General features: G+C 35.3%; 2 protein-coding genes across 3 annotated transcripts in view; one reads left to right on the top strand and one right to left on the bottom strand.

Moving 5' to 3' along the window:
• The window catches only part of LOC134743020 (uncharacterized), a 73,815-nt gene that overhangs the window by 37,480 nt on the left and 12,547 nt on the right, over positions 1 to 23,788 (bottom strand). For both annotated transcript variants that reach the window (XM_063676287.1, XM_063676286.1), the window contains exon 2: positions 1,956 to 2,136. In XM_063676287.1, coding sequence (XP_063532357.1) covers positions 1,956 to 2,136 — 181 coding nt within the window. The remainder of the gene's footprint in view (positions 1 to 1,955; positions 2,137 to 23,788) is intronic.
• On the top strand, positions 12,557 to 22,497 carry LOC134743019 (uncharacterized). Its single transcript, XM_063676285.1, has 4 exons — positions 12,557 to 12,855; positions 16,788 to 16,963; positions 18,795 to 18,961; positions 22,248 to 22,497. Exons 1-4 carry the CDS (start codon positions 12,690 to 12,692, stop codon positions 22,480 to 22,482), a joined length of 744 nt encoding a protein of 247 aa, XP_063532355.1. The 5' UTR covers positions 12,557 to 12,689; the 3' UTR covers positions 22,483 to 22,497.

Below are 23,788 nucleotides of genomic sequence, written 5' to 3'. Positions count from 1 at the left end.
GGTTCATATTTTTGAGTACGATTTGGGTACCCATATTTTTACACTTGACTGTACTACATATTGTTTCACACTGTCGTACTATCTAATAGTTAGTCGTCTTTTTTACCATATTATAATCAGGTGCCTGTTTACATTATAACGCTGGTTGCTAAATACACCTAATAATACTTTACATCTTACTTTTCCACCTTGAATTTCAAGTAGTAAAAAGAGCACTTGCAAGATTTTTTCACTTAATTTAGTTAGCAAATGCCTAGTTCATTTAAGTGAAGTGCAGCCGACTCTTTGCTTCCATAAATTAGATGCATATATTATGAATCCTTTCCTTTGTGCAGTTTCATTTCAATGAACGGGTACATTTAGTTAATGCTTTATAATTTATATTATTCGGCCGCTTTTTGAATAATTTAACTTTAGTAACTAGTTCAGGCATACTGCGTTTAAGTTTTATTATTTTGTCTACGTATTCGGTTTTTTTTTGTTTTTTTTCTTAATAAATGGTTTCCTTTAAATTTCCTTTGCGCGATATAATTTCACCCAAAACATATACTGGAGGTTAATTCGAACGTACACTTTGACATCAAAATGATATCTAAATTATGTAATTTAGTTATCATTTGTATGCATTTCGGTCGTACTTGTCCATACATGAGAACAAAGTGACATCATTTTAATAATTTTGTAGATAGGTCGATACCTACTGCTGCTTACGCGATTTATCTTACTAGATGCTAAACGATTATGCAGTCGCAACTTGACTCTATTTAAAATCAGCGTATTCTGTTATAAGGCCAACGAACATCTTGAAAAGCCAAACGATGCGCCCATTTTTTTGCATTAACAAAATAGTAAACAATCCTGACATGTATTTCTAAAAAAAACGCTTTAAAAAAATAGTAACTATATATTACTTATGAAAGCAAAAGAATGTAAATGAACATATATGCTATATTATTGTTACATATTTGCTGTGACTTATTTTACAAAAGCGTTTTTCAATAAAAACACACATCAAGATTGTTTACCTTTTTCTTGATGCAAAAAAAAACGAAGTATAGGTATATGTTTTTCATCACACTCGTTCGAAAAAGATCTTATTTCATGCAGGTGTTCTGAAGGACAGAGGCCTATATTGTTCACGAGTGAGTTGTGGATTCTGAAAAAAAAGCTATAACTCACTCGTGACTCACGAGTGAGTTATAGGTTTTTTTATTTTATTATGTCACTAACTCATACAAACCAAGTAGATATAAATGAGTTTAACTTTAAAAATATTGACGTTTATATATTTTTTTTCGTTTATGCTTTAATATATTTAATTTGATTAATTTAATAGCCGGTTCAAATATTTTGGTGTCGCAGCCATATACCGACCGCCCAACGGGTAGCACGTTTAAGAGTGAGTAATTTCACACTGTATCTCGTGTAAAGACGACAACTAACACGCACGCAGACGAGGTCCGCTGTCATCAACAGTTCACCAGCACCACTGCAATGCACCGACCGCCCCCGTGGCGTCATACGTTTAAGACGAAGAGTTAAGGAGCATTAATTTTTTTTTGTATGAAACCTGTTTTTCGCTCCTAACTTTTATAATATGTAATTAAAAAACCGGCCAAGTGCGAGTCGGACTCGTCCACCGAGGTTTCCGTACTTTTTAGTATTTGTTGTTATAGCGGCAAAAGAAATATACAGCCTGCTCACAGACAGACGGACGGACGGACAGCGGAGTCTTAGTAATAGGGTCCCGTTTTTAGGTTTTTACCCTTTGGGTACGGAACCCTAAAAAACGAAAAAAATCAAAAGGTCGGGCATAGCTATGACTAAAATACATAAAACTGTAAAAATATTTTCCATAATGTCAATATCCAGGGAGGAAAATGAGGACTAAGATTGTATGAAGAATAGATCGTCCCCTTTCCTCTTAAGCACAACGCGCTCTAAACCTTACTCACGTTGGCGATAGTATAAGAGAGATGCAGGTGTGCAGGCGAGGCTCTCAGCACCGGAACGCCGGCGCGCGCCGCCGCCGTCACGACGGCCGCCGCCGCCGCGCCGCCGCCGAGCACGAGCAGCGTTGCCACGCGCCGACCTCCCAACGCGTGGCACGTACGCTCGAGCATTCGCGCACTGAACCTGTTAATAAAATATGGCATGTTAAGCGTGAGTACATTGCATTTTAGAGAATATTTCTTACTTTTTTAACAATAATACAATTATAAACTGAAATAGATGTCATATAGGTACGAAGGACAAAATGACCAAAGCCTCCAGTGTCCAGTGTGTTAAATAGTAAGTGTGTCTACTTGAAAAAACACAAATTAAAATATTTTCATATAAAATAATTTAATATCCCTTATTTATCCACCTTATCAAAGTATACAAAACATAGACACCGGGAGAGGAGAAATTAAATAAATTAGTATCAAGTTTATTTGTTATAAAAAAAACTGGATTCGCTTTCTGGGAGCGAGCTAAGACAAAACACGTGATACTCTATAGGGATTTATCAGTCGGTTCTTGTTTTGTTTTGTTGAGAAGATTAACTAAGGAACGGACGAAAGATGGAAATGGGTAACTTTTAGGGACTTTTAAGTCACATTTAGGTTAAATACTTATTAATAAGTATATTTTTAGCAAGTTGACCACGATAAACTTCGAAAAAGCAGGTAACAGTATCTAAGCGACGAAAGCTTAACCTTGGAATATGGATATGATTCTACATTTTGCTCTTTCAAATCGCGCGGGGTTAAAAAGTTACGTATATTTATATCAAACGCCATCCATCATATATGCCTGCTGTACTAATATGTAAGTAGATTATATTTAAGATTGTATTTAGTATCTATTAATTTGTACCAGTTCTTGAAGAGTAACATTATTATCTCTTTAACAAAATATACATTAGGTACGAGTATGTAGTTACCTTCGCCTACAAAGTGAAGCAAAGGAAAGACTGTTCGTCGACGTCTGACCTGAGGGGCGTGCGCTTTGCTACATTTCGTTGGAATTGTTTTATTTCATCAATAAAATTATGTTAGAGAATTACATTGAAAACATTTTCTGTTTCGAAGCCCACAAATAACCTAAGTTAACAGCACAATATCTGTAGTGAGAATTTTCCCATCCTGTACGAGACAGAATAAGTTTTGCATGCGTGACGGCCTCCCCCAACTTACGGCCACCACGTACAAAATCGCTTTTATTCCAGCCGTAACGGAAACACTCGGGTTACGTTTATATTTTAGCTTAAATTTAAAGCCTATCCTAACATGTCATGTCAATCACTCCCTTTTCGTACAAATGAATCAACAACCTTTACACGTCTGTACGCACGCATACCTACGCACTAAAAAGGGTAGTACTCGGAAACGACATGTGATACCCCCCTTGTGCTGAACGGGGATCGAATCAAATGTAGTGATGTGCTTCCTCCAACCAAGGTTACACTGAATTTACGATTACATCCTGAAAAGAAAAATTGACAGAATTTTTTTACTTCGTTCTTTTTGCTTATTTTAATTTTATTTATATTGAAACTGTCAGTCAGTTAAAAAAATGGTTTAAAAACAATTAACATACCTACGGTGCCTACTCGGGTAGGAACATTAAAGGAATATTTATTATGTAAGTTTATTATGAGACTCGATATGAGACCTGCTGATACCGAACCTCTTTATAGTAGGTAATAGAGGATTTTTAATGAGCACATTTATAAATATAGATTGCTTAACTTCAGTCATCACTTTAGTACTCGTACGATGATAAATATTTACCAAAATGTCTTACTAGAGAATATTTCTGGATACTATGGCACATCACTAGTCCCTGAGCCTCGAACTGTGATTAATAGAGCTATTTGTCCTCCGAGGTGTGTGTTTTACGCGCCGCAGCACCCGTTGTGCCGTAAGCCCGTAAGCGTCTGGGCGATTAGCCAGCTTGAATTAGGAACCAAGTTGCTTTTGTTATTCTTGTTACGCACTCAGACGAGTTTAAGGTAGTTAACAAGACACAAGTTCCTTCTTGCTTATTTGTATCTATTTTTACAAGACAAGTCTACTTGACATTTAATGTTTATTAAATGTCATATCTATCGTATTTCGGGTTGGTCAAATTGGTATCTATAGTTATTTGTTTTACAAGGGGGAAAAGTTGTTGTTTAATCACTCGTTTAATATTGATACCCGAGCAAGCGAAAAACTTGAAAATTGTACCACGAGCGTAGCGAGTGGTTCGAAAAATGGAATATTGAGCGTTGCGACGGTTTCAAGGCACGACGGTTAAACAAATTTTGCCACCGAAGGAAACACAAAAATTTTCACTACACCAACACAAAGAAAATACTAACTGTAAAATATCAAACAAAATCAAAGCAAATCGATTCAAAATTAATGTTATTAAATATTTATCATTTAAAATCATCATTTTTATTGTCAATTCTACCATCAAACATAAAAAAAAACTCAAAATTTGCATTTGATTACTTTGCCTCACATGTGAATAAAATGCAACTTTCATATCAGTTCTTGAACAATCAAGAGAGCCTTTACCAGCTGGTGTGGTGAAAATATTATTATTTATGTTCTTAAATAAAATGTAAGTACTGGAAGTCGCTAGCATCATTCTGAGATAAGGCCATTTAGTGGAACTTTTCTCCTTCCCATATTTTTATTAATTTATCTCCTGTTTATGTTTACGAATAAGTATTTCTAATCTTATCCTATCCTATATAAATAGGTAAGTAACATCATGTGATAAATTTCTCACGGTAAAGTTGTGAAATGCGTTGCCACCTCCTCTGTGTCAGTGCCAATCAGTGGTGTCGCTAAAGGCGAAATTGAAAAAGTTATGTCTCTCCGTCCCGTTTCAAATGAAAGTTACGTCTGCACATATCTGTGTGCAGTTAGATCTTGCAATGTTCACGTGTAGATGTATATTAATGACAAAAATAACACAAAAGGAGGTGATATAGGAAAAAGGATCAATCCACAAAAATCTGTCAATAGAATATGAATTATCTGTCAAAAGGAATTCATTTAAATGACAAATTAAAGAAGATGGATCCTTTTCGCAAAATTACGTCCAATCGATTTCCCTCAGCTGCTAAAATGTTAGTTGAACAGTTGCCTTAAAATAACCAGTTTCAATCTACAATCTACTTACATAATAATTGTTTATCTTCGTAATACTTCTTACTTAACTACACTGCTAACTCTCGAAATAGAAAGACAATAACTTGAAACAATCGTTTTCGATAATTCTTGCACATGAATATAACAAGTTAAAAATTCTTTAAAGTCTTGCCGTCATAATTATCTTAGTTAGACTACCATTTCGTATGTACCTCTCTCAGTTGCTTAACGGTTAGCTGGAAGAGATCCTTTAAGGGGATAAGTTCACCTTTGTACACATTTACTGTATTCTCTCTCTATCATGTACTTGTTTTGTGCAATAAAGTGTTTACAAATTTCGTGAGTAGTTGCAATGCTGTACAATGACAGGATTAAACGAACTTACCTGAAGTGAAGTTCAATCCTTATTATATGAAGTATTTAGTCCTAGATAATTTAACAGTGTAGTTCTCCCTTTTCCGCTGCATCATACGCAAGTTTAGAGATACCATTAAAAAAAGTAAAAACGTCTTCGCCTGGCAACACTCACTTCGTTTAGAGCGTTAATACAATAAATGGGAAGTAAATCATGACATGATTTACTAGAGGAGGGTGGGAACCTCCCTTATCTAGGACTAAATACTTCATATAATAAGGATTGAACTTCACTTCAGGTAAGTTCGTTTAATCCTGTCATTATATTCGTATTTAGTCCTAGATAATTTAACAGTGTAGATGTTTAGAGGCAAAATTAAAAAATTATTTGCATAAAGGAAATCAAAACTATATTCTTCAAAAACATAACATCATAACTCTTCTAAGGCTTCTGTTTAAGTCATGGTCTCATATAAAAAATTAACATGTTAAACAAAACAAAGATACCGAAACATAAGAAACACGGTTTTTATATAGCCTATACAGACTATTAGTCGATATATTAATATTAATTAACATAACAAGGTGGGTCTCACCATAACATAAGTATTATAAATCTTATTAATATTATAATCTAATCAGACTTCTACAAGATTACAAAAAACTAAGACCTAAACTAACTATTCTGTCTAGCCTCAGAATCACAGACTGCTCGTGCAAATGCACTTTGTTCATCATTTATCAGGGGCCTGTTATAATATCTAGCGAAAGTAAGAGATCTGCTAGACCATCCAACGGCCTTCAAAATACTGTCTATGGGAAGTCCTGATCTATATGCTCTTGAAGAAGCGGCGTGGCGTGTTGAATGAGATGAAAATACAGATACATTGATACCACTCTCTTTCATAACTGACTTGATCCACCTGCTAATAGTTTGTGTGGAAGCTACTTTATAAGGCCTTTTAAATGTAAGAAATAAATGAGAATCATTTCCCCTATGTTCTCGTGTCACTTCTAAGTAATGTAAGAGAGTCTTAACAGGACAAATTTCTAAGTCATTATTTAAAGACGGTAAGGATAATTTTGACATAAATCTATTAGGAGCTGAAGTTTTTTGTAAATCTGTAAGAGTGATTTCTACACCAGAATCATTTATTTTTATATTGTTAGTTTTGATTAAAAATAAAGTTTGCACACGTTGCCCAGTGGTGAGCGCTAGGAGCATGACAGTCTTTAAAGTAATTTGTCTTAAATCTAAATTTTCTAAGGGATACCAGCATCTTATATAAGAAAGTACTATAGCTGGGTCCCAAGTACTAGAGTATTTGGGTATACTTGGTCGTAATTTAAAAACTCCTTTAAACCAGCGTTTTATCCTATCATCTGTGCCTACGTGACTACCTATGACTAAAGACAATGCTGACCTATGGCAATTTAACGTTTGATATGAAGCACCTTTATCAAAAATAATTGTTAAATAATCTAATATCTTTGGTATTGAGGCACTTAAAACATCATCCTTAGAGGTGATACAAAAATGCCACCACTGATTGTCTTAAATCTAAATTTTCTAAGGGATACCAGCATCTTTTATAAGAAAGTACTATAGCTGGGTCCCAAGTACTAGAGTATTTGGGTATACTTGGTCGTAATTTAAAAACTCCTTTAAACCAGCGTTTTATCCTATCATCTGTGCCTACGTGACTACCTATGACTAAAGACAATGCTGACCTATGGCAATTTAACGTTTGATATGAAGCACCTTTATCAAAAATAATTGTTAAATAATCTAATATCTTTGGTATTGAGGCACTTAAAACATCATCCTTAGAGGTGATACAAAAATGCCACCACTGACGCAGGCAAGAGTCATACTGTATAATACTATTTTTAGATAAAGAGGCAATCATTATCTCAATTGCCTTGTTAGGTAACATTCTTCTCTTCATTGCCTCCCTGACAATATGCAAGCCCCCAGGGTAAGGTGCTGGTGTAAGGGGTGTGTTGATCTGGAAGGAGATGTTAACAGTTTTTTATCTGGACCAAATGTAATAATTTCAGATATTGCTAGTGACCTAAGTAAGGGGTACCAGGATTGTGTAGGCCACATAGGGAACACCACTATACCTGTGGCCTTGTCAGTAACTATTTTTCGTAACACCTTTAATAACAAAGAGAAGGGAGGAAATGCATAAAAGTAATCGGACCATTTTACAGTAAAGGCGTCAATATTCCATGCAAAGGGGTCACGGTGCCAAGATACATACTTAGTACATTTATTGTTGAAACGTGAAGCAAACAGGTCAATTACTGGGACGCCCAGAGAATCAGTTATACTGCGAAACACTGATGGTGATAACTCCCATTCTATGTCCTCATTAGGTGAACAACGAGATTGATAATCTGCCTCAAAGTTGTCCTTTGATTTTATGTAGGATGCATATATCCATAAGTCCCTTGCCTCACACCACTGCCATATCTGTTTCGCCAGGTTATTTAATTGAGGAAACTGTACTGAACCCATTCTATTTATATATGAAATTGCAGTGGTGTTGTCGATTCTCAATAAGATTTCGCAGTTTCTGGAGTTGTTAGCGAAGCATCTCAATGCAAAAAATGCTGCTAACAACTCCAGATAGTTGATATGATTCTCTTTTTCCTCCACAGACCAAGCCCCCTTTGCACTTTTCCCATTACAAACAGAACCCCATCCAGATAATGAGGCATCACTATAAATCTCCAATAAAAAATTGTATTGCTTAATAACACAGCATCTATGCATTATGTTTTGTCTCCACCACCTCAGATCCTGTTTTGCTTCCTCACTTACAGCCATATTACCATCATAGTTTCCCCCCGAACGTTCCAAAGCAATAAATTTATCCCTCTCTAGGTTTTTTGTATACATAAAACCATAGGAGATAGCCATGCATACAGAGACTAAATTGCTTAACATCTTTGCAAATTCCCTAATTGTGCACTGATGTATTATTAGAAATTTGTTTGTAATGGATAATATTTTTTCACGTTTTTTATCCGTGGGACTTAGAGTCAAGTTAAGTGAATTTACTTTAAAACCTAAAAACTCTATGATATTGGAAGGAACGAGGTTACTCTTTTCTTCATTGATTACAAACCCTAGACAAACTAAAATATTTTTTATAACATGAACATTATTATGACACTCATCATATGAGGATCCAAAACATATAATGTCATCTAAATATATCACTACTCTTATGCTTTTCTCTCTTAAATATCCTATAATTGGTTTTAAAAGTTTGGTGAAAACATATGGGGCCGAACTTAACCCAAAAGCTAAACAGTTGTATTCATATAATGTGTCATTAAATTTAAATCTAAAAAATCTCTTGTGGTCAGAGTCAATGGGGCACATATAGTAAGCATGTTTAAGGTCAATTGTGCACATAAAATCATCCTTTGTTAATAACTTGCATACCGTTCTAATGTCTTCTAACTTAAAATGATGATCACCTACAAACCTATTTAGCTTTTTTAAATTTAATATGAATCTATTTGAGCCATCTTTTTTAGGAATGGTGAAAATACTGGATAAAAATTGTATAGGCTCATTTTCACACACTGATATTGCCCCAAGATTTAACAGTTCCTCAATTTCCTTCAAAATAATTTGTTTATCAGCCGAATTAAAATTATTATTCTGAGGCAAATTATTTTGAAAAGGTTGACTTATAAAGGGGATTTTATATCCTCTTATCCAGCTCAAAATGACAGGATCTTGGGTTATATTACACCAACATTTATAGAAATAAAAAAGTCTGCCTGCGAAAGGTACCTTTAAGGATATTTGGCACGGCCTCTCGCTGATGGTCCCATTGGTCTGATGTCCAGGAACTCTCCTCTCTTATTATCTTTCAGGGATTCTACTAAGTTCTTATCCAAAAATGGATTAACCAACCTTCTTCTTATTTCAGTATATTGACAATGTAAGTGGCACAGAATGCGTGAGATATCAGTCAGCTTCTTAATAACATTGTATTTGTTAAAATCTTGCTTTGACATTGTGTTAACAACGGAACAAATACTTCCAATAGCCGAGCCCAATTCCTGTTGTCTTTCTTCCAACAGCTTATCCCGTACTCTTGACGGGTTATTCATAACTCCAATGAGCTCTGTGTTTAGGGGCATCCAGGAGCTTGCAATTGCTTGGAATTAGCAGGGTTTCCAGAAGCTTCTCCTTATTTTGTTTGGATATTCCCTCTAGCAGGATTTTGTTAACCGTATTAAAGATCTCCTTGTAAATCTCATCTCCATATTGTCTGACTCCTCCTGCAGACTCCCCTAATGCCGACAAAAACTCACTGTCAAGTTCCGATTTCAGATCCTGGGCCTCGCCCATATCTGTGTCAGGCTCTTGGGCCTCGCCGAACTCTAAGTCGGCCTCCTGGATTTCGTTTATATTTTCATCTTGGGCCACGCCCAAGTCTACATTGTTTTCATTATGATCCAGCTCCTCTTGCTGGTCCATTACCTCGGGGTCTAGCTCCAGGTGTTGAGCTAAAAAATATAACATTTCTATAGTATTTTTAACTTTATCCCACGGATAAAGGCAGTCCCGTCACACGGGAGTGCAAATATTCACCTCTTAAAAATCTTTATCGCACCGATAAAGCACATGGCGTCACACGACATGCGAATAAGTGAGGTTATGAAAATTCTTTGATTATTTGTAATATATATATATATTTACGTACAAATATCCCCACGGGACCATTGTACATTATTTAAATTGTTGTAATAAACCCTAAAGCACTAGAATTCATAAAGGCTGACTGATTTAGCCATAAGTACTTACCATTAGTCTCGCGACTCTCGCGGTATTTCGCGAGCCTCTTTTCCAATCTATCAATCTTATGTTGAATATCTTCATTTTTTCGTTTAGGCATGGTTTTTCTTATCAGAACAAACAGTATAAACCAAAAATATTAGTATTTTAAATTGAAATCGTAGAATTGTATCACGACGCGTTGAGCGCAAAAGGAAAAGTGAGTGTTGCCAGGCGATGACGTTTTTACTTTTTTTAATGGTATCTCTAAACTTGCGTATGATGCAGCGGAAAAGGGAGAACTACACTGTTAAATTATCTAGGACTAAATACGAATATAATACTATTAATTTAGGTAAGTACCACAGCACAGTGTGCGCCTAGCACCTTCATAAAATATGCATAAATTTGTGCTCCCGCCAAGATAAATGGACCTGAAAATGCGGAAGCCAGAAGGAACGCAATTGAAATAACTCAGTGACGCGTTCCATTGGTTCCAGTAAGCTGCAGAGAAAAGTTACTCCCCCTGCATGTAAGTTTGTATGCAAAGCGAATAGTATTGCTGACTATACATAACCGCAATTGGATCGCTTACATCGCTCAGATCAGAACGCGCCACAACCACTTGGCTGCTTAAGTATCGACAAATACAGCTGGATCTTAATTTTATCAGTACGACTCTCAGCGCTAACTATACTCGTTTGGGCAGTTATAGTAATTAAAGTCGGTACTTGGGCATAATACATTAAACAACAGCGATCAGAACGTACAAGGTACGTACAATAGTTATTTGTGCTACAAGGGGGCAAAGTTGTTGTTTAACCTCTCGTGCTAATAATATTGATACCCGAGTAAGCGAGGGACCAAAATTGGGTTCCGAAAAGTGGAATCTTGAGCGACGCGAGGGTTTCAAGGCACGAGGGTTAAACAAATTTTGCCCCCGAGTGAAACACAAAACTTTCACCACACTAACGCAAGGAAAACTCTAACTGTAAAAATATCAAATAAAATCAAACCAAATCCATACGAAATGAATGATATTAAATATTTATCATTCAAAATCATCATTTGTGCCATTTTCAACCAAAAGGGTACTTATTGTCGGTTGTCAATAAGGCGCTATTTCCATATAGCTTCAATTCGAAATCAACCTTATCGACGAGCGACAATGTGGTACCTTTTGGTTTAAAACGTCACATTTAAAAGTCAATTCTACCAGCCCGCATAAAAAAAACTACACAAAATTTGCATTTGATTCCTTAGAAACACATGTGGATAAAATGCAACTTTCTCATATAATATATCCTCTCCATTTGTGTACTGGAGAATCAGATGTATCCCAAAATCCAATAACTCTCATTAGCTACATCCCGTTGGATAATTTTTAACAGAGCAACCAGCGAGAATTCCACACAGTCTGATGGAACGAATTTTGACCAATGTATGGGATTCAAAACCATTACGTGTCCCACATAAAGCGGCACATTACCTATACTTGTACAAGCCGTTTGGATAAAAGTTCAAAGGCAAGGAGATAATTATCCGAAAACAAACGAAAACCAAGATATACTTACCTAAGCTATGTGTTTGCAGACTAGACAATATTCACCTACTTACATTTTAAGCATTATGTACCTACTAAGCTTGTACATAGGTACCTACTTGGTTTTTTAGCAGTACGACTATTCCCGATTTTTAGTTTATAATGTAAGTATCAAAATCGGACCGTAAGCGTATTATTTGAATTATGAAGTTTGAATGTTTCAAGCCCTCTCGCTCATGAGAGGAGGCATTGCCCAGCAGCTAGACGAAGGGCGAATTATTATTATTTGGTTGTGTTTACCTATCACGAAAAAATAGTATTCCCGACATTTGGGAGGCGTGCGCGAAGCCGGCAACCACGAAGCCTTTGAACTTATGTAAAATGTAAAAGTTACACCGAGCAGATTACTATTTTGTATTATTATTTATGTTTTTTTTTTAATCTCTTCCAGCGGAGGAAGTTTTACTTTCATAATCGCGGGCTTTTAACTATTAGCCAAACGAGTATGGAAGCTATAATATTGGTATTATTGAAAGTTTTTAAGCTCTTTTACGAATGTTAATCTTAGCTTATCACTTAATTCTACGCAATTAATCGTCTGTGCCTAACCTACAGTTTCTCTCAATGGGACTTAAAATATTATGAGCAAGTATAAATCATCCCGTTTCTGAGAACCACCTTATAACAACAAATATAGTTATACACCGCAACTTATAAACCGCAAGTAGCACAAACCAAGCTCACACAGAATACAATCCAGTCCCGTTCCGTGCACTCAATGTCCCAGAAGTCGTTTTAAATTTAAAGCCTCAAAAGCGTTTCTTCATTTTACATTATCTAGCAATTTAAGCCAATGTCTTCCCGAGAATATCCCAAGGTATGGGACCGTTTCGAGCGAACAGTTGACGGTGGTACGATGAAATTCGTAGTAGAGGATATATCTGAAGCTATGTGGAGCACCGCAGTTGAGTTCATGTTGGGAAATTATATTAAGGAAGATGTCTGGTGGAGCACGGCGGGTGAGTTATGAATAGTGCATTAGAGAAATTCACTGGTTGTATAGTCACATTTTCATGACACGATGTGTGCATTTTGCCAAACATGTTATTTATTTTGCTATACCATCGCAATTTACCTACTAGTAAAATGCATTTCGCTTTGTAAAGCGAACGTAATTGCATTCAAACTATGTACTACTATTGTATTAACTTATCTAATTTAAGTTAATACAAAGCGGTAGTACTTGTTACTCGGCTTTTGAATGTAGAAATTATTCGGTTCATTTGTTAAATTGCTAAATACTGGCATTTTGAGCCGCCCCGGGTTAGCACGGGTAGTTCAATCAATTCACACAAAACCTTTACAAATTATACACCTAAACCTTCCTCAAGAATCACTATATTGATAAGTGAAACGAATGAAAATCCGTTCAGTAATTTTTGAGTTTATCGCGAACATACAGACAGACAGATAGACAGACGCGGCATAGGACTTTGTCTTATAATAAACTGTATATGCAAATTATAATTATTATAAATACTTACCTAAAATTAAAACAACAGTCTCCATTGGATTGTTATTTTGTTTCTCGCCAGTATTTTTACGCTAGTAACAATAAGCCAAACAAATTGGATCCAAAAATAGCGTTTTGAGTAATTATTAATTCCCAGCCAGCTATTTGGCCTACATGAATTGTATAAAATTAGGTACGATATTATTTATCATAGGAATCCTGAAACTCTAGAAATATTACAATGACCAAAACAAAAGCTTTTATTATTTGGATATGTTGGTATGTACCTATATCCAAAACATTGTGTAATACCTTTGGTATAAATATAATTTTCATTGTTATGTTGAAATTGCATGGAAAGTAAACATATTTTTGTAAATTTCTGTAGAGTCAATTGAAATAAAATTAACATTGCCGGGACAATAGTGTTTATTAACTTTTAACTTTAGGGTTATAAACGATTTAGTTTAAGCTTTTAGTTTTTAGATTTAGGTTAACTGTACGGCCCTGACTCATAACGAGAGTAACAGCAGTTCCGTGCCCTGTAAGCTGAGCCCTGTGCCGTCTCTCGCTACAATTTACAGCTTGTATTCCGTAAATACTTGCCTTTTAATATATACAGCTGTTTGAGACCAGTTAACACTTGTAGTTAATCAATAAGAATATTTAAGCAAGTGTTTTTAGGGTTCCGTACCCAAAGGGTAAAAACGGGACCCTATTACTAAGACTCCGCTGTCCGTCTGTCTGTCCATCTGTCCGTCTGTCACCAGGCTGTATCTCATGAACCGTGATAGCTAGACACAATTTTCACAGATGATGTATTTCTGTTGCCGCTATAACAACAAATACTAAAAAGTACAGAACCCTCGGTGGGCGAGTCCGACTCGCACTTGGGCGGTTTTTTTAGTGTATTCATACTTGTGAGCAATGGATATAATAATAATAATATAATTTCTTTATTGAGATAACTAGGATCCATTGGGGTTAGGGTATGACTGCTTTTTTACAGTAATGAGTAGTACTTACCTTTTTCATAAATCACCGGTATTAATTAAGTTTAATAAATTACGAGGTCCATGTACACAATATGTTTATTAGCAAATACGTTATACTGTTGCTTTTATTATAATTTCCCGAACTCCGGCCGACAAAGTAACTTTTGTAACACCTTAATCTTTGTAGGTAACTTTTTGAATGTTTGCTCTGACCCCAAATCAGAGTTTACCCAATTAAGGCCGTTCCATCAGTTAGCCGCTATCACTAAGCGTTTTTTCGTAAGAAAGAACGGGAAAGACCATGCGCGCCAAGTGTCAAATTTTGTCGATTTTCATTTATTTTAAAAACGTTGCCTCACAATATCGAAATTCGAAAGCTGTCAAATTACTATTTAAGTTAAGATAGCTTTTTATTATTATTTGTTTTGTTTATAGTGTATTAAAAGTTCGAGTTAGAGATTACTTTGGGAATTAATTGTATCGAGCGAAGTGTCATAATTCGTGTATCGGAAGCTGCGTTATTAGAGATAATATAATCAAGAACTACCTACATATATTTTTTCCACGTCTACGAATATCAACGTCTCTTAGAAAAATATGATCATATAAGATTTTTCGTCTTCTGGCTCACGGAACGGCCTTAAGGGCTATCCTTTTTTCCCATTACTCATTTATATTCCTTACAATATTTAAATTTTGAATAACGGTAATAAAAAGATATGTAGCTATCTCACTGTTAATGGAAAATATTTATTTGTTTTACAAGATTGCATAGTTGTTGTTTTAACTCCTCGTGAATATAGATTTTCGAGCTAGAAAATGATTCCAAAATTGAACTACGAGCATAGCGAGTGGTTTATAAAGTGAGATCTTCTGCGATGCGGGGGTTTTAAGGCACGAGAATAAAACAAACTTTGCTACCGAGTAAAACATTTTTTTTTTCACCACACTAACGCGAGGAAAATACTAACTCGCTATATCCCATATACCATAAGATACACCTGCATTTCTTTTCCTTTTCGAACACCCCACTACTGTATATATGTATCATGCATAAAATATATGTAAATACAATAAATTCCGTAATTGAATCGCAGTTAATAAAAGACTTAATATTAATTAACCGAGTACTTTCAGCGGCTGCGGGCTCAACACTTTTTGCAATTAACAGAATGCCTTCTTATGTGGGTGAACATTTTCTCACGCAAGAAAATAAGTCATTAGCCTTATTCCGTGGCACAGACCACTTTACTAGTAGATAGATTATATAACGATCCCACAGTGCTCACTGAGGTACCTACTAATTACGGAGAAAATTTTGTTTTAATTAGGTACCGTAATGCACAAAGACAAGTCTTTTTACAACCATATTTCTCGATGCTTATTGGTGCTACACAGTTTACTACCACTGCTACTACTACTAAAATGAGCGGTTCGGCACATAGTGTAGTTATTTAAAAAGGCATATTTAATTTTATGTATTGTGACAGGAAATATTGATAAAAGCGTAATATTGCGCAGTCTGTACGGCGGTGTCTATGTCCTGTGGCGACCGCCGCCCACCGCCCAATTATCCCGACGCTGGGTTCGCCCTAATGTGCTGCCATTACCCTTCTGCACGTCCTCGGATACCTTCAGAAATTATAACTTTATTGTACACTTCCCGCGTAATCAAATGTAAAATTTGAACAGAAATTTAGGTTTAATAAACCGGGCCTCAATCACATGTCGTTAATTATATTACATCACCGATTACATTTAGTTTGAGGTACAAATTGGTTAAAAACTTAATTTTCAACGTACAAAGATATATTGGATGGGGTTCGTAACATTAGCAAATGTTTAAATATTTCTAGTTACCCTTTGATTTTCCCACGTTATAAAATACTCAATTATTTAAAATTTTCATTTTAAGTTACGATCTACACCACAAATCATGGATCTTGACAAAATTACAATATCTCGTTAGCTTAAACTCGCCTTGTTAGTTAATTTGGCAATAAAACACAGAAAGCTAATTAGATTTTATTCTGTAACTATCGACGGCATTTTTGTAGGTATTAAATATATTTAATACAATTTTCAACTCAAATAAAATGACTTATTTTTCGGGCAAATACTTTTTCCTTGTAATAATTTCAAATTGGATTAATAATCTGCTTTTATAAAATGTGCTCGTATTACGGGCCCATCCTGTACTTTATTTAATTAGTTTTCTAGCTGTGAAGAAATTATAACATTTATAACTGTCAAACAAGAGCATGCATTAGCAAAGTTACTTAAGATAAAAACTCCCTTAAAAACAGACGTCAAATAACAAGCCCATTTTAAATGTCGGGACTGATTAAGATTGGAAATTATCCAATTGGTTTGTATGGGTTATTAATAGAGTCGAATTTAATGTGGGTCGTGGATGATTAATTGACTGTCCACCTTTGAATAGGTACGGCGAGAGACCCCGATGCGGTGCAGGAGTACCGTGTGCTGCTGACATCGATCATTAGGCAGAAGATGTCGCTTGCCTGCTTTCTGGCTGACGGAGATGGATCGGGACATACTTTGGTTGGTGCGAATCTTTGCCTGCCACAGGTCAAGGGAGAGTTTGTGGATCATAATCCGGTGATTATTATTTTAGTACAGTTCTTATTTTTATTTGCACTCGAGTACTATTATTAATTTCAAGTTAGAATTTGATAGTATTTATCTGTAAAGCCAGGGAAGCCTGTGCATGACTAACTACAATCCCCACTCGATATAAATAGTATTAAAATAATTAAATACGTTCCATGATAACAGTACAGTACAGTAACAGTAACTTTTACTTTCTTTGCTGAAATTGAAGTGATAATCAAAATGATTTGACAATATAGATTTTTCAGATTTTTATGAGAGATGAAATTTCAAAAATGAAACGTTTTCAAATTTAAAACATGCATTAAGCTAGTATTGTACAGTGATACTTGTGGAATGATTTGGCTTTATTGCAATATTCATCATTATCAATCAATATACCTGATTTGCCGGTTGATTTGAAGATATTTTTTAATTATAAAATGTGCATTTAAGAATTTTAAGTTTAAATAAAGGAAATACGTACGTAACGTACATTGTTTTTGCTCTGCTATGTTTCTGACGGAAATGTACAAACCTACAAAATGATACTTTTAGATACCTAAATATAAAGGTACCGTATGTCAATACAAACAAAAAACGTGCCAAGTGTGCCAAGGTTTCCATGGTTCATTTGTTTTATATAGTATTGTCATACAGAACTTTATTCAACGGGTAAAATGGAAAACCGAAAAGCGGGCCAGCGGCTTTAAATTTCTTTCTTCTACATATATTATAAATCCTTGCCAAATTTTTGGTAAGTGCATTACTTTAAGGAACGTAAAGCAAGCGACTCCAAATCGACTAATTCGCATTCAATTTAAAATTCTAAAATCAGCTTGTATGTTGATCAGCCTAAAAGCCTAAAAGCTCGGTGCTAAGAAGCACCGAGCTTAGGTATAAATTCTTCTGACATTATTAAAAAATAGGAACGGTAGTACGGTGTAGTACCAAACAATGTAAATTAGGCCTTAATTCAATTCAATTCAATTTATTTATTTCGCTTGAACATCCCAGTAGTTACGGTTACATGTCATTGGGATGTTATAGGTACATATTGTAGCTATTAAGTGTTACATGAATGTATGGTATACCACAATATGGCATGCAAAATCTTAGACTAACTTAAAATAATAATCTAAATAATCTAATTACAATTAAAATGTCAAGTTATCAAAATATTCATTCAAATTATAAAATGGTCTTATTAGTAGAAATGATTTTAATTTCTTGGAAAAGTCAATAATATTATCACAATGCCAAACATCATTTCGTTATTATGAGCTTCATTTCAGCGCTCGTCAAACTTTCAATAAATAATTGATTAAAGATAATAACAGAATAAGCCCGAATCCGTTTCATACCGCTATCGCTACCCCATTTCATCTGAGCTTTACGCCAATCGCCGCCGTTTCGCCCTAACCCTGGAACCGCTCCCATTTATTCTTCCATTTCTATTCGAGGCCGATCTAGTTTAATCCCTTAGGGACTTAAGTACAATATTATCTATATTACATGCTAACAGTTTATCATTAATGTTTTTTGTAGCTATAGTTTCAATATTTGATTTAGGAACATTAAAAAGATTTGTAAGACGTCATTTAAACAATTATACTTAAAGCTCACAGTTTGCAATAACAAAATTGAAAATTAGACTGAAGTAGGTAACTTGTAACAAAGTTCAAGATATTTATTTTAGGTAGATATTAGTAACCATTCGAATACTGTAAGATAAATTCTTACAGTATTCGAATTCAACATACTTAATTTAATAATTTGCCTGGGCTTGCTAGTGATTAACAACACGAGTTACTTAATATTATTACATTTCCTTCCACAGCCAAAAACCGAAGCAGGCCTATTATCCCTACGCATGTTCGCAGAAGCGATGAAAGTGCCTGTAATTTATGATAAATACGGAGTTGGTGAATACCTAATGGGCGTCGGCCTCTCCGTAGCCCCGGAGTACAGGAGATTGGGCATCGCCACCAAATTACTCACGGCAAGGTAAGTCTTAATCACATCGTGTTATACCGAAATCCGTTAGCGCGGAAATCTATTTATGAAACAAGCTCACGGCACCGGTATTCAATATGGTGAATTGGTGACTATTGACAGACTATAATTAGGTTATAGGTTCATTTGTTGCATTAAAACATGTTTGTTCAATTGATAATTGTTTAAATATTAGTTAATAATTATTGTTGAAAGGTATTACAATTATCTAACGTGATTGCGGTTTTTGACAATAGAGCTTACATAAATTTGTTTTTAATGTTCCCATTTTATTCGTCTTGTAGTTTATGGGACTCGTAACTTGCAAACTACATTTTAGTAAACAAGTGTCACTGTGCAACTAAGTTTACTACATGTTTTACGTTACGGTGTAGAACTTGGTGTGATCTTACATCGTAACATTTACGCAGAAGTTACAATTGACATCAACATAGTATGTTTAAGTATTACCTAAGTACATCTAAAATTTGGTATATCTATACCTGCTACAATAAATCTTTGCAGATACGAAAAGTTACAACCGCTACAAAGTTTAAAACAATATTTTTAGAATGATATAATAAAAGAATAAAAGTATAATAAAAGTATAACTTAAATTTATACTTGCTAAACAGCATACAATATTTAGTGTTCTTACTAAGTTCAACTGTAATTGTTTTTTCATTTCTCATGCTCTGAAAGAGGGTCATTGTTGTTCTAAAAGGTGCGCAGAAAATGATACGTGTCTGCACTAGAGCATTTTACGTTCGAAGTACGACTTTTTTAATTTTTTTACGATACGCAATTGAAATTTGAGTTTAAATGGATTTGTAATAAATTTTTCATTTTGATATTTGACTCCATTCCATAAATAACGATACTTTTGTCTGAATTGTTAATTGAAAGTACCCTCAAGAAATACTATAAAAATGTATACTTAGTCATGTTTTAAAAAAAATACATGCATTTTACTTTCCTCGTATTCGAAATGAAAAGCAGAGTGTTTAACTCGGGTGAAAGGCATCATTTCTGCCTCGGACTATTGGCGCTCTCACTGCATTCGAGCGCCAAAATACCTCGGCAGAAATGAGTGCCTTTCGTCCCTTGGTTAACAATCTACTAGTACAATATAGTTATGCAACTGTATTGTATAATATTAATCGTATTATGCATGTTTTGTAATTGATTACATGATACTCGTAAACGAGTGCAAATGCTTATTAATATTTCATCGTTTTATACCTAAAATTTAACAAGCATTATACTAAACGTGATTTAGGTAAGTACACTGTTTTTCACTTTTAGTTATTTATTTATTCATTTATAAAATTTTCTACTAGTAAATTTATATAGAAAGTGGTATTAGCGTCTTCTTGAAAAATAATAAAAGTCTTAATAGAAGTGAGAATTGAGTACGCGCGTCATGAATAAGGCATCATGGGACATATAAATATGTAAAATAAACCGGCCAAGTGCGAGTCGGACTCGCGCACCGAGGGTTCCGTACTTTTTAGTATTTGTTGTTATAGCGGCAACAGAAACACATTATCTGTGAAAATTTCAACTCTCTAGCTATCACGGTTAATGAGATACAGCCTGGTGACAGACAGACAGACGGACGGACAGACGGACAACGGAGACTTAGTAATAGGGTCCCGTTTTTACCCTTTGGGTACGGAATCCTAAAACAACCGAAATAGCTATTTATGCAACAAGTGCGGAAAGTGTATGATTTCCGATGAGTGGAATTTTATTCACGAGCGAGAAAAGCGAGCGAGTGTATAAAGGAATACGAGTCGGAAATCATCTTTACGCTCGTGTATCATACAATGTTTTACTATGCATTGTGCGAGTAAATAAAAAAACATATCATGGCAAATAAGTTTAATTATTAAAAAATTGAAAACAAAAAGCACTAGTGCGGAAAAGTGCTCTTTTCCGCACTAGTGCGAGAAAGTAGCACCATATGTAATGTAAAAAAATTGAAAACAAAAAGCACTAGTGCGGAAAAGTAGTACTTTCCGCATGATATGGCTCCGTAGGAAACGCACTTTTCGAGCACATGCATTGTAAAATATTATATCATCTTGTAATGCTACGTGTGTCAAAAACGTCTCGGATCTTAGCCGCACTATGCGGCTGGCAGGAGCCGCTGCTGAACACGCGGTGAGGTAAATACTTGGTGCTGACTGGCTATTTATTCGTTCCAATTGCTGCCGAGACTTCGGGATGCAGGTGCGATGAAGGAAAGTTTTTGTCAGAGAGCTAGGCCATCGCCTGCAAGAAAGGAGCTTGACCTCTGGATTATTCCTAATGCAGAGGCTGTCCATCGCAATCCTACGCGGCAACGCAGATAACGTGATGGGCACCTTTGTGACGGCAGCAGCTCGGGCGGGTTACAGTATATATATACATATTTAGTTTATATTTAAGTTTAGTGTATATTTAAGTTTAGTTTATAATATGGTTTATATGTTTATTGAATTAGTCTATGCCTTACAAATTTCTGCTCAAACTAATGTTGACACTACAAAAGGAGCGTACCACAATAGCATAAGAAAGGAGCTAACCAAATGATGACAGGCTTCCATTATTGTTAACTTGCTGGGTTTCCTCTTATACCTACATATAGTGCAGTTCGATTCAATTTGGCACCGGTACCAAACTTCGCTTTCAACTATTCTCAATTACTATTGGTTTTGGCAAAGCCGTTTCAATGCATAAAATTTGAATTACTGAATTGCGTAAGATACCCAATATTGACGTTTTCTGATATATGCTTAGTTTGCGAAAAGGTAGATCCGAATTAGATCTTGTTCGCGAGCTTTTAGTAAGTCTCAAAGTACTGAATTGTAACAAAATTTTAACTCTAAATATTGAGAATCTTAAGAGCAACTTGGCACGAAAGAAATTAAATGATTCTCTAATATATTTTTATTATATCTATAAAGCAGTCAAAATCAAAACTTTGACACAACAAACAAAGTTTCTCAATCAAAAATTTCTCGACATGAAATACAATTTTCAAGAAATCAGAGAAAGAAATGTTTTTTTACCAAGTGTTTCATAAAACTTGAACTCACGTAAAAAAACATCGACATTGATCAGCCAAAATGTATGAAGCAGTTTTTTTGTGTTTTCGGGATTGCGCTTATAGTAAAAGTCATATTATTATATTGTTATTATTAATACTCGTATTCACCTCGCAAACCATGACTAAGGATAAAAAAACGGTTGAAAATGTAGGCGAATTTCCTTTCCTAATTTTCATATTAATGCTGATTTCTTTTTTTCTTAGGATTGCACTATCGAAGAGCCTGGGATTTCGAGCAACTGGCGGCATCTTCACCAGTGAACACGGTCAACAAGCTGCTGAAAAAGCCAGCTACGAGTGTCTTTACACAGTTCCATACAAAGAGTTTGGAAAAAGCTGCACCATCGCCTTTAACAGTAGCACGCAAGATTTGAAGATATTTGCTATCAATACACACACAACAATCACACAGCAGTGTTGTCTCACAACAACAGTTTAAATTAGATTTGCTATCAAAACTGAATAAAATATAATGTACTGTGAATAGGGACAGTTATAGGTCCTTTAGCCTTTTATACATTTTATAGTAACAAGCTTAAAGCCATATAAGATGGAATATTGCAAAAGGTTCTCCAGTTTTATTTAAGGCCATCAGGCCAGGCTTTATCATCTGTGTCAGATGTTTTAAGCAGCATCGCGGTTACGACACTTGCGTTCGTGACTGTAAAGCCCTATACGAGAGAGGATCCCTCGCTCACACATGCAGCGGGAGTATGCTCCCCCAGGTGGGCGGGGGATGGAGGCCTGCTCGTGGCGCCTCATGCGTTTCTCTCTTAATAAGGAGAACCAGGCATCGTCGTGCTTGGATTGACCATCATGAATAACATGACGCCACATGGGTCGGTCTTCACCCAGTTTCTGTCATTGGTTGCATGAGATGTTAAAGGTAACCATGTAGTTTCACAATCCTTAAAACGAGTCCGTTCCATTCGATACATATGCCCAAGCCACCTCAGTCGTCTCTTCTTTAGTGTGGCCGTGATATTAAGGAGCTGCCATCAAGGCTCATGTTAAATTATAACATTTAAAACTTTCGCGGTTTGAACACATATTAAATCACATTTAGAAACGGGTCGGGGATTTAGTCACACAAATCTCTGTTTTGACATTTTGCTGGGACGTCAGTTAGCCGCGACCACGACCAGTGAAACCTGTGTCTCCTGTGAACCTGTTTCTAAATGTGATTTAATACATGTTAAATTAGATCATTTGTGATATTTGTTTGCAAAACTTATTCGTTTTGTATCTCTTTTTATTTATACAAAAAATTGGTAAAACAATAAAATAGCAATTAGATCAATTGATAATTTAAAATATAGTATAAGGGGTCATACAGACAGCTGGACATGACAGAACTAGAAATAATCCATTTTGCCATTTTTGCATACGGAACGCTAAAAAAAGAGACGTGAGACTACTTAATTATTATGTCAAATACTTCTGTTGGCGATCTGGTATTAGAAAATATGTAGGAAATTTTCTAATCGAAGATACCCAAGTAATATTCTTACTTTTGATTGGATTCTCGGTTTAATTTCAATCTGCAGTAACTTAGTCGTAACATCGAAAACCGCTTATTAAAAACATACATAGAAAGCTTTGTTTGAAGGAACCTTGTGAACTTACAATTTGCCCGGAAATTACTTTGCCAAATTATTTGCTGAACTCGAAATCCGGCATTAATTTATAACGTGAAGGTGAGAACAGACGAAGATAATTAAGGTTTAATTGCGTTTTCAATCTCA

Source organism: Cydia strobilella, chromosome 7, assembly GCF_947568885.1.
Source record: "Cydia strobilella chromosome 7, ilCydStro3.1, whole genome shotgun sequence".
Classification (NCBI taxonomy): Eukaryota; Metazoa; Arthropoda; class Insecta; order Lepidoptera; family Tortricidae; genus Cydia; species Cydia strobilella.
This window is presented reverse-complemented; position numbering and strand designations above follow the sequence as displayed.

Bases quoted from the DNA above. Each gene is read 5' to 3' on its own strand.
- LOC134743019 (XM_063676285.1), top strand. From the start codon at position 12,690: ATGTCTTCCCGAGAATATCCCAAGGTATGGGACCGTTTCGAGCGAACA. The intron at 12,856-16,787 runs GTGAGTTATGAA...ACCTTTGAATAG, and splicing joins TGTCTGGTGGAGCACGGCGG to GTACGGCGAGAGACCCCGAT. The intron at 18,962-22,247 runs GTAAGTCTTAAT...TTTTTTTCTTAG, and splicing joins ACCAAATTACTCACGGCAAG to GATTGCACTATCGAAGAGCC.